This window comes from Citrus clementina, unplaced genomic scaffold (genome assembly GCF_000493195.1).
Source record: "Citrus clementina cultivar Clemenules unplaced genomic scaffold, Citrus_clementina_v1.0 scaffold_2, whole genome shotgun sequence".
NCBI lineage: Eukaryota > Viridiplantae > Streptophyta > Magnoliopsida > Sapindales > Rutaceae > Citrus > Citrus x clementina.
In genome coordinates, this window is record NW_006262688.1 from 12599655 (window position 1) to 12614621 (window position 14967).

Here is a 14967-nt window from a genome sequence, read left to right on the forward strand (position 1 = left end):
ATGCAAGTTTTATGAAAGGTAAAAAATACTGACTCCTTCATTTTTTCGTATACCGTTTTTGTTTTTGATGAATCATGAGTGTACGACAAAAACATTTACCCCTTTTTAAATTTTTAAAGTTTTCTTTATTGATCTTTTTTTTTTCCCTAAAAGCTTTCAAAATTGACTAAAAGACAAAAATCTTTTGTCATTATTAATCACGATTTTTGTTCATTTGACACTGTTTTAATTTAAGACAAATTATGAATTATGAAACAATGGCACCCGGAGAAAACTAGCCACGGGCACAGTTTACTAGCAATATTAAAATTGTTAATGTAATACTATTTTCACCGACCATCAATCATTTAAACCGGAGACGACCGCATCAAGTATAATGCAAAACAGCGCGACAAACTTAACAAACAAACGGAGAGGGAGCTTTTTACTTTACTTAAATTAGTTATCTCGATGGCGACCGTCGGAGCTCACATCATCTCAGCCGATTTATCGCCGGCATATTGCCGAGACCCGACGCCATCATCAGGGAAGTCAAAACGCAATCAGATTTTAAAGCGACGACTGGCGGTGTCCAATGAGCAGGCGCAGGCGTCAACAGCGTCAAGGTCGACGGCGGCGACGAGGAGCTTTGCGCATAACGAGTTAGAAGCTGAGACGAAACGGAGAGTTAGCGTGGATGAATATTGCTCGGAAGGTAACGGAAAGCGTTTGAAAGACTACTTTGACGAAGCGGAACGTATGATCAGATCATCATCATCATCAGACGGCGGTCCGCCTCGCTGGTTCTCTCCCTTAGAGTGCGGGCCCCACAGCCCTCATTCTCCACTCCTACTCTTTTTACCCGGTACGTTAATTCGTTTCGTCATTACGTTGAATCTCAAACCAGTAATTACCTTAATTACTTTCTTATCTAACTGTTTTAAGATTTTGTTTTCACAAACGCGACCATTTCTTCGTGTCCGTTAACGTGGGCATGCATGAAACATCGAAAGACAATCGTTGGTGAATCCGATAATAATTACTGTTCGGCGGTTTTTATACTGATACACTGAGTGACTAGCAAGATTTTATTTTTTATTTTTATGGTCAGCACAAAATCAACTGAGCATGATAACAACTCAATTAAAAATATAATAACATCAGTGAAAATTTTGATAATTGATAGCTTGATACTCTTGAAAAAAAATTGATAGTCTTGTGAACTTTGAAGGAATCGATGGTGTGGGACTTGGACTTATAAGGCACCATCAAAGACTTGGAAAGTGAGTATTTCTTTTTCTTTTTTGGCCTTTTTCTTTTCGGCATGTTGACCTTATCATAATGGTGCAATAAGTTGGTTGATTGTGTGATTTAATTAGTGAATGTTTGCTTTGGTGAAGGATATTTGATGTATGGAGCTTGCATATTCCAGTAAAGGATCGGACATCATTTACAGGTTTCTCTTTTTTCTTATGTTTATATTAATTTATGAAGCAAAAAAAAAAAAAACTTTTTTATTTTTTATTTTCATCCTTAATTTCCTTTATGAGTTTAATAAAATACATGATGCTCCAGGTTTAGTGAAGCTGATTGAAACAACAGTAAGGTCAGAGAATTACCGTTCGCCGAAAAGGCCCATATATCTTGTTGGGGAATCTCTTGGAGCATGCCTTGCACTGGCTGTTGCATCCCGTAATCCTCGCATCGATCTTGTCCTAGTTTTGTCCAATCCAGGTAACAATTTTTTTTATTAATTTTAATTTTATCAGTAGTAGGGCTTGGACCTACACCTGAACCTTTAGAATGCAAATTTTCCTATCGGACCCGTTCAAATATGATGAGGATTGAGGCATGAACAGTCGATGACGTTTCACATAATATTGAGAGAAAGTCTAAAATATATAACACGTCATTCTCACATAATAATTTAATAATTTGGACTTATCTTTTATTGTAAAAATTTGTCGGGCTAGTTGGCAACGATTATGACTTTTATGCAAAATTAGTATAACTCAAAAACTAAAAAAAAAAAAAAAACATAGCGAACCCAGCCAAAACTGCTAAATTGACCGAGTTGGGTTGCATTTGGGATAAGTTTGTATTATTTTATTAGGTTTAGTAGCTTCTAATCCACTAAAGGGCAGTTGCTGTACTTCATAGAGTTAGATGAAAATTAGTTTCAATAATTATCCGATTGTAAATATCATTAGTCTTGTGGTTAATTTGGTAATATTATAATTTTTAAAATAATTATTGTTAATTACGCTGTAAAAATAATCAAAATGAAATGAATAAGTTAAACATTAAATAATAATTTTTATTTTGTTTATAATAACTGATAACTAAAATAATTTTTTTATTTTGTGATCTCAATTTAATAGGTAATAATAATAATCTTTTAAATTTAATAATTTTATTTCCTAATTGAATAAGGATAATTTTGGATTTTATAATAAATATAAGGATACATATGAAATTATATTTATTATAAAAATGATTATCAAAATCAAATTTTAAAAAGTTACTCATTATATGCTTTTCAAAATCTACTGTAGTATAGATGATTTTGCCAAAAAATTTTTTTAAAGAATTTACCAAACTCCGCAATTTGCTTTAATTTTTCAAAATCAATTTTGAACCTCTCAAAAGTAATTCCAAACGTGCCCAAAATAACATTCCATTTCCACCAGGCATAATTTTCCTTTATTAGTGGCAATTTTTTTAATTTGGTGATTGATGAAAATAATTCTTTATATATATATATATATATATATATATATATATATATATATATATTCAAGTACGAACGCTTTCATTTTTTTAATGTGGACACGCTATTAAATCATATGATTTAATAGAGTTAGTGTTCAATTCACTATAATGCTATATGGTTTAATAGTGTTATGACAAATTTTATTAAACTATATGACTTAATAGTATGTCTATATTAAAAAAAAAATAAGGACGCACGCATGAGAGAAGATTATAAATAATATACATGATTTTGCTAAATTACAATTAATGCAACTCACAGCCCACCTAAAACATGCATAAATAAGTATAATGGCAGTGAGATCCACGTGATTTTTGTATTGTTTAACAGGAATAAAATTCGCTACAAAGGTAGCAACTAATGTCTGTTAAATTTTCGGTTTTGATATTTTGAAGAAAACTTTTAATAATTGTTAATTTGCAGCTTTTTTTTCTATTATCATGTAATAAATTTTATTTCCAGAGAATTGAGTAATTCGGGTTAATATAGATTTTTGTCTTATCAGGATTTCGTAATTTAGAAGATTGGTAACTTAATTCAATACTTTTTTTCTTTTTCGCTACCTAGGAAATTAAATTCAACTATACATTAATTCGAATAAAACTCGCTACACATTCTTGCATGAAGCATTTTTCTAACTAAATTTGATGGTATCAAATTAATGGATGATGAACTTTAGTAACTCAGCACGAATGTGTCTTTTTGGGCAGCTACATCATTTAGCCGGTCAGCGCTGCAATCCACAATACCATTACTGGAGCTCATGCCAAGCCAAATCACTCTTACCCTGTCTTCAATCTTAAGCTTAATGACAGGTCTGCTTTTCACTGTTCTCATTATTCCCTTCGTCGTGTACTCTGAGATACATATAAATTTGTATATCCAGATTGTTTGGGGATAAATAGAGTATTGAAAATGAAGCGCCACGTGTCGATGCAAAGGTTATGTAATTATTAGTTATCTCCGGGATACCCAACCTACCCCATAAAATTTGGTACCCGGGATACTCGAGATACCAGACCTACACTATAAACTCGGTACTCGAGGTACCCGACCTACACCATTAGTTCGGCACCCGGGGTACCTAACCTACCCCACAAAACTCAGTACCTCGGGTAGACCATAAAAGGATATAAAAATCTTTGTAAATATGTGAAGGGATATGTGGGCCCGGAATCTCAAAAAGATCGGTTTGATACGTGTCGAAAAATAAGGAAATCTTGTGCCGCAAAAGAGGAGATAACCGCCTGTCACGCCAGCGAATCCGTCAAAAGTGTGATATTATGACAGTTGGGACCACCAGCTTTTCCTGCTACGCCTGCAAAATTACAACGGAATTGCACAGGTACGCGGGACCACTCCACTACGCCCAGAACGTGAATACGCCACAAACTTGCTCTCCACTGATATTTTTGAAACGTCTAAGCCGCCATACGCATGAAAATAAGAATATTCCTGACATGACAGCAGGGAACGCCACTAAAATAGCGCCAGGTGGCACGGCGACCGGGGTACACCATATAAATACTCAGGTTTGATTTTTATCAAGGGAACACACTCACCAGAAAAAACGAAGGTTTCTTCAACCTCAAAATCTCCATTACCGAGAGCTTGCAAGCTCTCTAACCTGAGATAACCCAACTCTGACTTGAGCGTCGGAGTGTGGTCGCCGGCCACCCCCGGCTCCACCTTTGACATCTTTTTGGTTGTTTCGCAGGTTTAAGGCGAGTTTCACCAGCCCTCCGCACCTGAAGTCAGACCCCCTCCATATCCACCGTCATCTCAATCCTCCTTCACTCCACAAAAATCCCAAACAGCCCGCACGTGCCGAACAAGCGAGGTACCCCGCTCCCCGACAAAAATATAAATTTATTGCTCTTGCGTTGGTTTTGTGGTTTTTTATTCATTAACCCAAAATCAGCCGAAAACAATTGGCGCTGTCTGTGGGGACACGAGCAAAAAGCTTTCACACGGTGCTAAGCTTGTCGGTACGTGTGCTTGCACAGCCATGGCACCCGACGTACCTGTTGATAACCAAATGCTAGGTCATTATGGAGAAGAGGACCACGGCGGTGATGAGAGGGGTGACTCGACAAGGAGGGCATCCCGCCTAGAGAAAGGCAAATCAGTTAAGCAATCAACTGGTATTCAACCCGACGAGGAGCCCGTTACTCATAAACACTTTGAGGATTTAGCTCATGCGATTCTCAGAGCAGTAGGATCTCGGGTACCCAAAGCAGCCACTTCCCTGGTAACTCAAGATGTCCCGCCTCCACGCGGTGAAAAACAGATCATACCAAGATCTGAAATACCGGAGGGAAGTAGACCAAAGCATGGGCCATCGGGCACCCGTTCAAAGTTTCAAGCCGCCGGCTCCCGGGAAGAACGCTCCACTGCCTCTTGCTATTCCCGTAGCAGCCAGGGTACCAAACGTAAACAAAAAGCCCATGAAGATCTCCGGTATAAGTTGAATGCCAAAAGAACTTCCCAAACAACGGCTGCATCCTTAGGTGTACCTGGGGTACCCCATGAGTTACTAGAAAAAAATGGAGTACCTCGAAGCTCAGGTGAAGCTCTTTTTTGAAAAACAAAACCCCACCAATGCTCTAGCACCAGTAGTGCATAACTCGCCATTCACCATGGAGATTCGGACAGCGGTTCTCCCAAAAGCGTTCACCATACCTCAAATACAACAATACTCAGGTACCTCGGATCCCGTGGAACATGCTGAGTTGTATCGTGACCAGATGATGATTAAAGGAGTGGGTGACAATGTTATGTGACGGATGTTACCGCATACCCTCACCGGACCAGCCAAATCATGGTTTCGATTATTGAAGGCAGGTAGTGTATCCTCCTTAGACCAGCTCCTAAAAGCTTTTGTTCATGAGTTTGGTTATGCATCCGCCCAAGATATAACATCCTCCAAGCTTGCTTTCATCAAGCAAGGGGATTCGGAGTCTTTAGCCGAGTACGTAACCCGCTTCCACCAAGAGGTGTTACGTACCGGTACGTTTGGTCACCAACATACTCTTACTCATTTTGAAAAGAATTTGCGTTTGGGGAAGTTATGGCAGTCATTTCAAAAACACCGCCCTCTTTCATATGGGGAAGCTCGTTCTCGAGCCCTGCAACAAATAGAAATTGATGAGAAGTGTAACCTAAAGCGGGAGGAAGATAGAGTCGAAGTTGTGAGAAACAAAGAGAAACCCAAGAGAGCTGAGGTACCTCCGGTACTCTCTTAAGCACCCCGGGTACACAGCCCACCTTGTCCAACCCCATGTGTGAAAGAGCTGAATATTCCTGGTGTACCCCGCGTACCCCAGCAGTGCAATGACATTTAATCGCCTTACTAATTAGGCGCTTGCAATACAATGAAGAGCTACGCGGTGGAAAGTGTTATAGACAACTAGTCCTCTAAAACAAAAAAGAGTAGGGCCAATGAAGGTAGATACGGTTATGCATGATGTACCCGAGGTACTCCAAAGTCTTAATTCAGCGTTAATCGAAGAGTTAGAGGTACCCCTGGATCCTCGGGTGCCGAAGAAAGAAAAGGAATGAGCACACATGCTACTCTAAATGAAAAGAACAATTATAAAGCACTTGTGAAATGCTACCATATCGAGGAAGTACTACTAATAACGGGAAACACTTTACCTCTTTTTATTTACTTTATTTATTTTTCTTCAATGCTTATGCATTTATAATATTTGATCTATTGTGTGGTGTACTTTATCATGCAGGGTACCTAGAGTACCCCAAACTGATTAGTTGCACTTTTCAATTCTCCAAGTCTCTAATGACAAGGGTGATCTCAAGATCCCCCATTTCTTTAAGATAACAGAACATTATCATGTAATGATCTTGGTTCTATCGTTTATAAGTATGTTTTTTACTTTATGAGATGATGTGTATTCTCCTTTTTGATTACCGAATATGATTGCAGTTAAATTTTCACCATTAATGTGACTCCATCTTATTACGCCACGTCTTATTCAGCTATAATTGCTCCATTTCAAGATAATCAGGGGAACCTGAGGTATCTGACTCGATTCGATTGTGAAGATTTGTTCGAGGTCAACGCCAATAAGAAATAATACAACAAATTTAAAGAGGGAGGGTCAGAGAAGGCCCGAGGGCGAGGTAAACCAGCATACCCTAGCGCCATGAGGTTCCGTTAAGGTATGCACACGCCCACACCTCCAATCTTTTACTTGAGCCAAGTAAAGAATAAATAAACGAAACGAGGTAGGCAAGCATGCCCCTCTATTCGCATTATTTTATTAAATATTGACTACAAGCGGATGGCAAAACAAGCATGTTTTTGACCATTTCTGTAAAAAAGGGGGCTAAGAAGGTCCCCAAAAAAAAGAGGGTACCTAGGGTACCCGAGAAACTCCACAAGTCTATCTGAGATACCCCATAATCTTTATTTTATCCTAGTTGCGCCAAATATAAATGTCTTTTTATCTTATGATGATGTGCGAATTATTAAATTATTTTGAGATACGCCATAATCTTTATTAAGATGAGCAGTGAGCACATCTACGGAAATCACCACGCAAGCGCCAAAAATACATCAGGGAGGTACCTGGGGTACCCGAGGAACCCCCGCGAGTCTACACAAATCAATTATAAGCAATGAATTCAATGGTATGCCGAATAAAGTCTATTGCAGAAGTTTAATGCGAATAAGTAGCAAGATTGCCGAGGCAACCTTCCTAAAGACAAGTATCCCAACACAACAAAAGGATGATGCCATACTACAAAGGTACATAAGCAAAGAAAGAAAGCTGCTAAGACATCTCGAGATAAAACCCTAAATGGCAAGTAAGATCAAGCAGAAGGGGGGACATCCTCTCCACCGTTCCCTTCAACAGGGGGATCAACAAGAATACTCGCGGTCAAAGAGCTGCTACCCGCATGAACAGCGCTAACCGAAGGGAGATCTGCCTGGGGTACCCCCAAAGATTGCTGTGGGCTGTAGGATGGTGGAGCCTGGGTTACCCTCTTATCCTCTATTGCCTTCAGGATGGCCGACTTGTCCACCCATTTCTCTACCCGGGGTACCACCAACTCTAGGTGTTCTCCTGGATTTGGTCGTCTATACGCCCCTGTAAAGCCCTGACCTCCACCTCAAGCTTCTCCTTCCGAGACTGACCAAGTCTGATCTCCCCTTGTAATTTATCTGCCTCCGCTAGCGTAGCCGAGGTACCACTAAAGTCTCAGAGACTGTGGCTAAGGTAGAAGGTCGCCTACAAAAAAAAAGAGGAAGCACTCATGTCATGACAATCCTTGAGCACCCGGCTATAGCGCTCATTTAGGTCCAATCTATCCGCCTCAATAGTCATGTCTGTATAAATGCACTCGGAGGAGTGGAGGAAGCAATCGGTGAGATGAGATATGCTCTTGTTTGCCACTAGGTCAAGCTCGCCCTCCATGAGATCTCCAGAGACCGTGAATAGAGAGCCAAGCTTTCTCTTGTGGGTAGCCGGGGTACCCCGAGAACTACCAAAAGAGGAATCGGGCAATTTGCCTTTGGCGCTTGGAACGGCGAGAGGTCGATCACCCTTTGCTGAGGTACCTAGTGTACCGGAGGAGGCTGCCGCTTATGCGACTGAAAAAAGCATCGAAGTCTTCGGCGAAAGGGTTCATACCTACCCAACACCAAGCAAAAAAAAAAAAAAAAAAAGAGATCAAGAAAGATGTTAAGAATCGCCATAATCTCTTAAAGACTAACAACAAGCATATCTGGATGAATTGCCATATGTTCGATGAAATTGGGTTACTTCGCTATGAAGAAAGAGATAGCTCAATGAATATTTATGCTGATGGATACCTGAGATACCCCATGCTCAGAATCAGATTTCAGAACACATGAAAGGTACACAAAAGATCCTAAAAAGGCCGCCAAGTCAAGTAGTGGCATCTAAAGCTATGTGAAATAAAGTACCAGGAGTTTGTTAGTATAATATTGAAGTAGTTCGGGTACCCCAACAAAATAAGGTTGGTCATCTTCACCTTCATCCCTCAGGATAGGGGGATCAACAAAAGTGCCAAAAGCAGCAAAAGCGCAAGCATTGATATCAGAGATACTTGATGGCGACTTTGGCTGAGGTACCCCAGCTGATCTCCATGGCTTTCAGATCGCGATATGTGGGAAGCCCTGATCTTCTCCCCAAAAACTTCATCAAAGCTTCCATTCAAAATCTTGTTCAATCTAAAGAGCTTCATTTCACGGGGTCGAAGCACATCTTTCTTTTTTTGCACCTGGGCTACTCCTAAAGCTACTAGGAAAGGAGCCTTGGGATTTTATTTTCGTCCCTGGAGCATGTAGAGGAAATGTGCCCTTAAATGAGATGGATCTTGAGGTAACTGACGAATTGGTTCTCAAAAGGCCAAGAAAGGCATTGAAGTACTCACCGGAGCGATCTATACTTGCTAATTACTAGAAAACAAAATATAGGTGATGGTGGGGTACCCCTACATCATCCTCTACACATACTTGGTGGTTCGTCCCCATAAGCAGATGAAAATTTTTGATCAATCAATTCCGCCCTCTCTAACTTATCCAAATTTGATAGCTATTTATAAGGCATAGAGAAAAGGGAGTCCATCTTTCTTTTTGGGGTACCCGGTGTGCCCCTAGAGCCGCTATTTTTCAGCTGGGTCCATCTGCACAAGCAATTTTACTGAGTAAGAGAGGAAGTAAAATTTGAGTTTTTGGGTGAATTAGTTCACACCCCAAAAAGTGAGGAGGCTGAGTACACCTCATTGAAGGAGTAGTACCCGAGCCATTCAAAGAGCCTCCGTTTATTGGGCTAAAATGAAAAATAATAATAATAAAGGAGAAAGAAAGAAGATAAAAAATATCAAGAAATTATTTGATTTTGGGAATTCACATAGTCAACCAAAGGGTGGTAGACGAGGTACCTCTTTTTATCCAATCCTGTGAGAGGAAGAGCTGAACATTGCCACGTGTCGTTCATAATTCTTCTATGAGTTTCTTTTGCCTCAATTACATTCGCCACAAAGAAACTAGGGGGATGTTGTTTGGGGATAAATAGAGTATTGAAAATGAAGCGCCACGTGTCGATGCAAAGGTTATGTAATTATTAGTTATCTCCGGGATACCCAACCTACCCCATAAAATTTGGTACCCGGGATACTCGAGATACCAGACCTACACTATAAACTCGGTACTCGAGGTACCCGACCTACACCATTAGTTCGGCACCCGGGGTACCTAACCTACCCCACAAAACTCAGTACCTCGGGTAGACCATAAAAGGATATAAAAATCTTTGTAAATATGTGAAGGGATATGTGGGCCCGGAATCTCAAAAAGATCGGTTTGATACGTGTCGAAAAATAAGGAAATCTTGTGCCGCAAAAGAGGAGATAACCGCCTGTCACGCCAGCGAATCCGTCAAAAGTGTGATATTATGACAGTTGGGACCACCAGCTTTTCCTGCTACGCCTGCAAAATTACAACGGAATTGCACAGGTACGCGGGACCACTCCACTACGCCCAGAACGTGAATACGCCACAAACTTGCTCTCCACTGATATTTTTGAAACGTCTAAGCCGCCATACGCATGAAAATAAGAATATTCCTGACATGACAGCAGGGAACGCCACTAAAATAGCGCCAGGTGGCACGGCGACCGGGGTACACCATATAAATACTCAGGTTTGATTTTTATCAAGGGAACACACTCACCAGAAAAAACGAAGGTTTCTTCAACCTCAAAATCTCCATTACCGAGAGCTTGCAAGCTCTCTAACCTGAGATAACCCAACTCTGACTTGAGCGTCGGAGTGTGGTCGCCGGCCACCCCCGGCTCCACCTTTGACATCTTTTTGGTTGTTTCGCAGGTTTAAGGCGAGTTTCACCAGCCCTCCGCACCTGAAGTCAGACCCCCTCCATATCCACCGTCATCTCAATCCTCCTTCACTCCACAAAAATCCCAAACAGCCCGCACGTGCCGAACAAGCGAGGTACCCCGCTCCCCGACAAAAATATAAATTTATTGCTCTTGCGTTGGTTTTGTGGTTTTTTATTCATTAACCCAAAATCAGCCGAAAACACAGATCATTCAAATGGAGCATTATTTTTAAGCACTTAAACTGTATTTCTTTCAACAATTACATTGTTTCAACCTTTGCTTCTTAATCAGCATTGTGTATTTTTTTCAATCCTAATACAGTTCAAGAAACCTTTCCCAAAAAAAAAAAAAAAAAAAAAAAAACGACCTAGTTTGTTTGATTTCTCTTGTTCAGATTTAAGAAACATATATATCTATGCAAAAAGTTTATGTTGCATCTTTCTTGAAGAAGCGCTTGGAACAGTGCTGTTATTTTCAGCTATCTGGCTGAAATTCGCTCTGAAGAATAATCGTGAAAGATAGCTAGTGGACATTTTCAGTTATGCCAAAAATTAGAGGCGTTTTAATTATAAAGAGCTACTATAAGAATTAGTGCCCACATATACTTGTTATTACTTAATACCAGCAAATGCACTACATGTATATGTTCAGGTAATCCTTTGAAGATGGTAATGGACAATGTTGTGAAAGGACTCTCTCCGCAACCAACAATCGAACAGCTGTCACAGGATCTTGTTACAGTGTCTTCTTACCTCCCTGTAAGATTCAACTACATATAGAGACAAAATTAAATAACAATTAAAAGAAGATTACTTTGTCCATTAATGTTTTGCACTATGTCACAGTGCTTTTTTTTGCTTTTTTTTTTCTTTTTTGTATTTTGAATGCCGCTGGCAGTGCTAGTATTTTCGAGTTCTGTAGTGATGACTATCTATGTTTTCAATAATTGATTAAACTAATTAGCAGGTTCTGGCTGATATCTTACAAAAGGAAACACTCCTCTGGAAACTGGAATTGCTTAAGGCAGCTTCTGCATATGCCAATGCACGTCTCCACGCTGTTAAAGCTCAAACACTCGTACTTAGCGGGTCCTTACATCTTGGCTCAACCCATTTATTTTCTGTAATGATTAGGAAATATTGGATCACTTAGCACATTATATTGTTGAGTGCTGAGAATAGAAATATCTGTTTCTGTTCAACTAATATACTTACGGATGAAGAATTAATTAGCCAAAACAAGCACTGCCAATAATATGTAAGCCTGAGGGAGATTTATGATGAGTACATAAAACAAAATTTCTTGCCATATATCATTTTGCATTAGATGTAGGCTTATATACAGTTTTGTTTGCTTTCAGATTAATGCATTGAGTTCAGTATTAATGTTTGTAGTGGGAAGGATCAGCTGCTGCCGAGTCAGGAGGAAGGTCAAAGACTTACCAGTGCTCTGCCCAAGAGTCAGCTCCGTAGTTTTGAGGATCATGGCCATTTTCTCTTCTTGGTAAGATGATCTCCTTCATTTCCCATGTACGTGTGTGTTCAAGTGTTCGACTCAGAAGTACTTAAAGTGAAAATTAAACCGCTGGATACTTCCATACTCCTGTTTCTTGTTCTAAAAGAATTAGATTTCATGTGTTGTTGTGATCATGTGAGGCAGGAAGATGGTGTTGATTTGGTAACCATAATCAAGGGTGCTAGTTACTATCGCCGTGGAAAAAGTCTCGACTACATTTCAGATTTCATGCCGCCGACTGCTACTGAATTCAATGAATTAAATGAAGAGAACAGGTAAATTAAAATTTGACTCAGCAGGAAATCATGCATACAAATGCAGAGTGTTCTGTTTTGTATGATTGTTTTGAGATTTTATGACTAACTGAAATTCGAATACATTCTCAAATATGTTTTGTTTTTCTCCAGATGGATGAGCGTTCTTATGAGCCCTGTGATGTTATCAACTTTAGAGGATGGGAAGATTGTGAGGGGCCTTTCTGGAATTCCATCAGAAGGACCGGTCTTGTTAGTTGGATATCATAACTTGATGGGATTCGAAGTGTACACGATGGTGCCGCAGTTCTTGATTGAACGAAAAATTCTTCTTCGAGGCTTAACACATCCAATATTGTTCGTTGACTCGAAAGATGGAGGATTACCCGATTTAGGGCCCTATGACAAATTTCGAATTATGGGCGCTGTTCCCGTCTCAGCAGTCAATTTCTATAAACTCATGTCTTCAAAATCTCATGCCTTGCTATATCCAGGAGGAATGCGAGAAGCTATGCATCGCAAGGTATATACTATATCTTTTACTAAACTTTATTCCATTTATTTTGTGCAACACTCTCTTCCCTGGCCCTGCTAATAGGATTTGTCTGCTTCTCGGATTCCTCAATACGTGCTTGCCTCTTACTCATAATTCTTAGTTTATGAACTGCTTTTGGAGAAGCATCACAAACAGTACTGTGTTTCAGTATGCGTGCTTCGTGTGTATTTTGCGTGTCCGCACTATTACAAAATCAGAGATGTACTTCAGAAACAGTAACCTGATTGACAGTAACTCTTCATAATTAATTCGTAGGGTGAAGAATACAAGCTATTCTGGCCAGAAACTTCCGAATTTGTCAGGATGGCAGCTACATTTGGAGCTACAATTATACCTTTTGGTACCGTTGGAGAAGACGATGTTGCTCAAGTAATTAAGCCGAAATTCTGATTTCTTTATCTTCATTATAATCAGCCCCTATGATATACATACGTTTTGTCTTTTGTGAGCATCAGAATTTTTTTTTTTAAAGTTTTTATTGATGAGCATACGTACTTGGTGGTATGGTATCACTGAATGATCTATACCTTGATCCTTGCAACCAATTGTTATCAATGTAAATGAATTTTGGAGTTTTTGCTGCCTGCAAGAGACATAAACAAAATTTTTCTCCATACACGAACTTTTCCGTATATGTTGACAGTGGACATAATAGATTTCAGATGTGATTTTAATTATTTGGCATTTTGATTATTTTTCAGATAGTTCTTGATGTCGACGACCAAATGAAGATTCCTTTCATGAAGTCTCAAATAGAAGAATGGACTAAGCAGTATATTAAAGTGAGGTATATTTCAGAGTATATTTCCCCAGCAAAATTTCTTTATCTACAATATGGATGCCTCGTACGGTCGTACCTATAATGCTGCTAGTTCTTTTATCTTATTGTTTTTAAAAGACGGGAAAACCCCAAATTACTTATTTAGTCCCGCCCCAAGTTTCGAATACGAGGGGACTGCTAGCTAAATAAGACTACTTGAAAACTACTCAAACTAAATCCATTAGGACATAACGTACTTATTATTTCGCATTTATGTTTCTTCATTAATCTACTTTACCTGTTTGCATTTCTAATTTTTTTTGTGAACTACTGAACTGTGTAGGACTGGTACCCAAGGAGAGGTAGGAGAGGTAGGAAACCAACCAATACACTTTCTATTTTATTTACCAAAATTTCCAGGAAGATTTTATTATTATTTTGGGAAACCAATCGAAACAAAAGGTACGTTTCATTGAACTAGTTTTATTTCTAAATATCAATTGAATGGTCACATTGGTAACACACATTATTCATCGGTAGCACTCAGTATTCTATTGATTCTTGATGCAAGTTAACTGAATAAAGATGCTAATTATATATGTTATGAAGGGAGGAAGCAAGAATTAAGAGACAAGAAGAAAGCTCATGAATTGTATTTAGAAATCAAGTCAGAGGTAGAGAATTGCCTTGCTTATTTAAAGGAGAAAAGAGAGAATGATCCTTATAGAAATATATTGGCACGTCTCATTTACCAGGCTACGCATGGTTTTACATCCCAAGTTCCAACATTTGATCTTTGATTTTTCATTTCTTCCCGATGATTCAGAATTTTGGATAAGACCAGTCATTCATTTTATGCAACATGTGTGTCTATGGCAATATGGATGTTGCTGCTAAATATTTCTTGGTTTTTTTCCTCTTCATAAACAGAAAAGAAGAATGTAAATAAAGAATTTTTTGTTAAATACGATTTGTTATACACGATGATTCAAGATTTTCATCAGAGTTGAACTATAGTGCTGGTACCCTTTCAGATACCTCTTAAAACCCCACATTTTTTTTAAACTCCACTAAAATTGGATAAAATTTAAAGAATTTCTCATAAAACCCCTTTAATTTTAAAAATAACCCTGATTTCTTCTAGAATAAACACTTCCCCCTCTCTCTTCATATTACTTTGCTCTTTATATATATATATATATATATATATATTGTCTGATTTTGGTTCAACCCAAAAACA

The 14967-nt window shown here is 39.0% G+C and overlaps 1 protein-coding gene across 1 annotated transcript; it reads left to right on the top strand.

The window, feature by feature from the left end:
- The first annotated feature begins 450 nt into the window (after nucleotides 1-450).
- On the top strand, nucleotides 451-14535 carry LOC18052765 (acyltransferase-like protein At3g26840, chloroplastic). Its single transcript, XM_024191347.1, has 14 exons — nucleotides 451-844; nucleotides 1211-1262; nucleotides 1380-1435; nucleotides 1555-1713; nucleotides 3463-3567; nucleotides 11294-11400; nucleotides 11609-11730; nucleotides 12037-12145; nucleotides 12302-12432; nucleotides 12565-12934; nucleotides 13223-13336; nucleotides 13669-13754; nucleotides 14071-14189; nucleotides 14337-14535. Exons 1-14 carry the CDS (start codon nucleotides 451-453, stop codon nucleotides 14525-14527), a joined length of 2115 nt encoding a protein of 704 aa, XP_024047115.1. The 3' UTR covers nucleotides 14528-14535.
- The last annotated feature ends 432 nt before the right edge of the window (nucleotides 14536-14967 follow it).

Coding starts and splice junctions, on each gene's coding strand:
- LOC18052765 (XM_024191347.1), top strand. CDS start 451: ATGGCGACCGTCGGAGCTCACATCATCTCAGCCGATTTATCGCCGGCA. Junction 3,568..11,293: donor AATCTTAAGCTTAATGACAG/GTCTGCTTTTCA, acceptor GTATATGTTCAG/GTAATCCTTTGAAGATGGTA. Junction 11,401..11,608: donor CAGTGTCTTCTTACCTCCCT/GTAAGATTCAAC, acceptor ACTAATTAGCAG/GTTCTGGCTGATATCTTACA.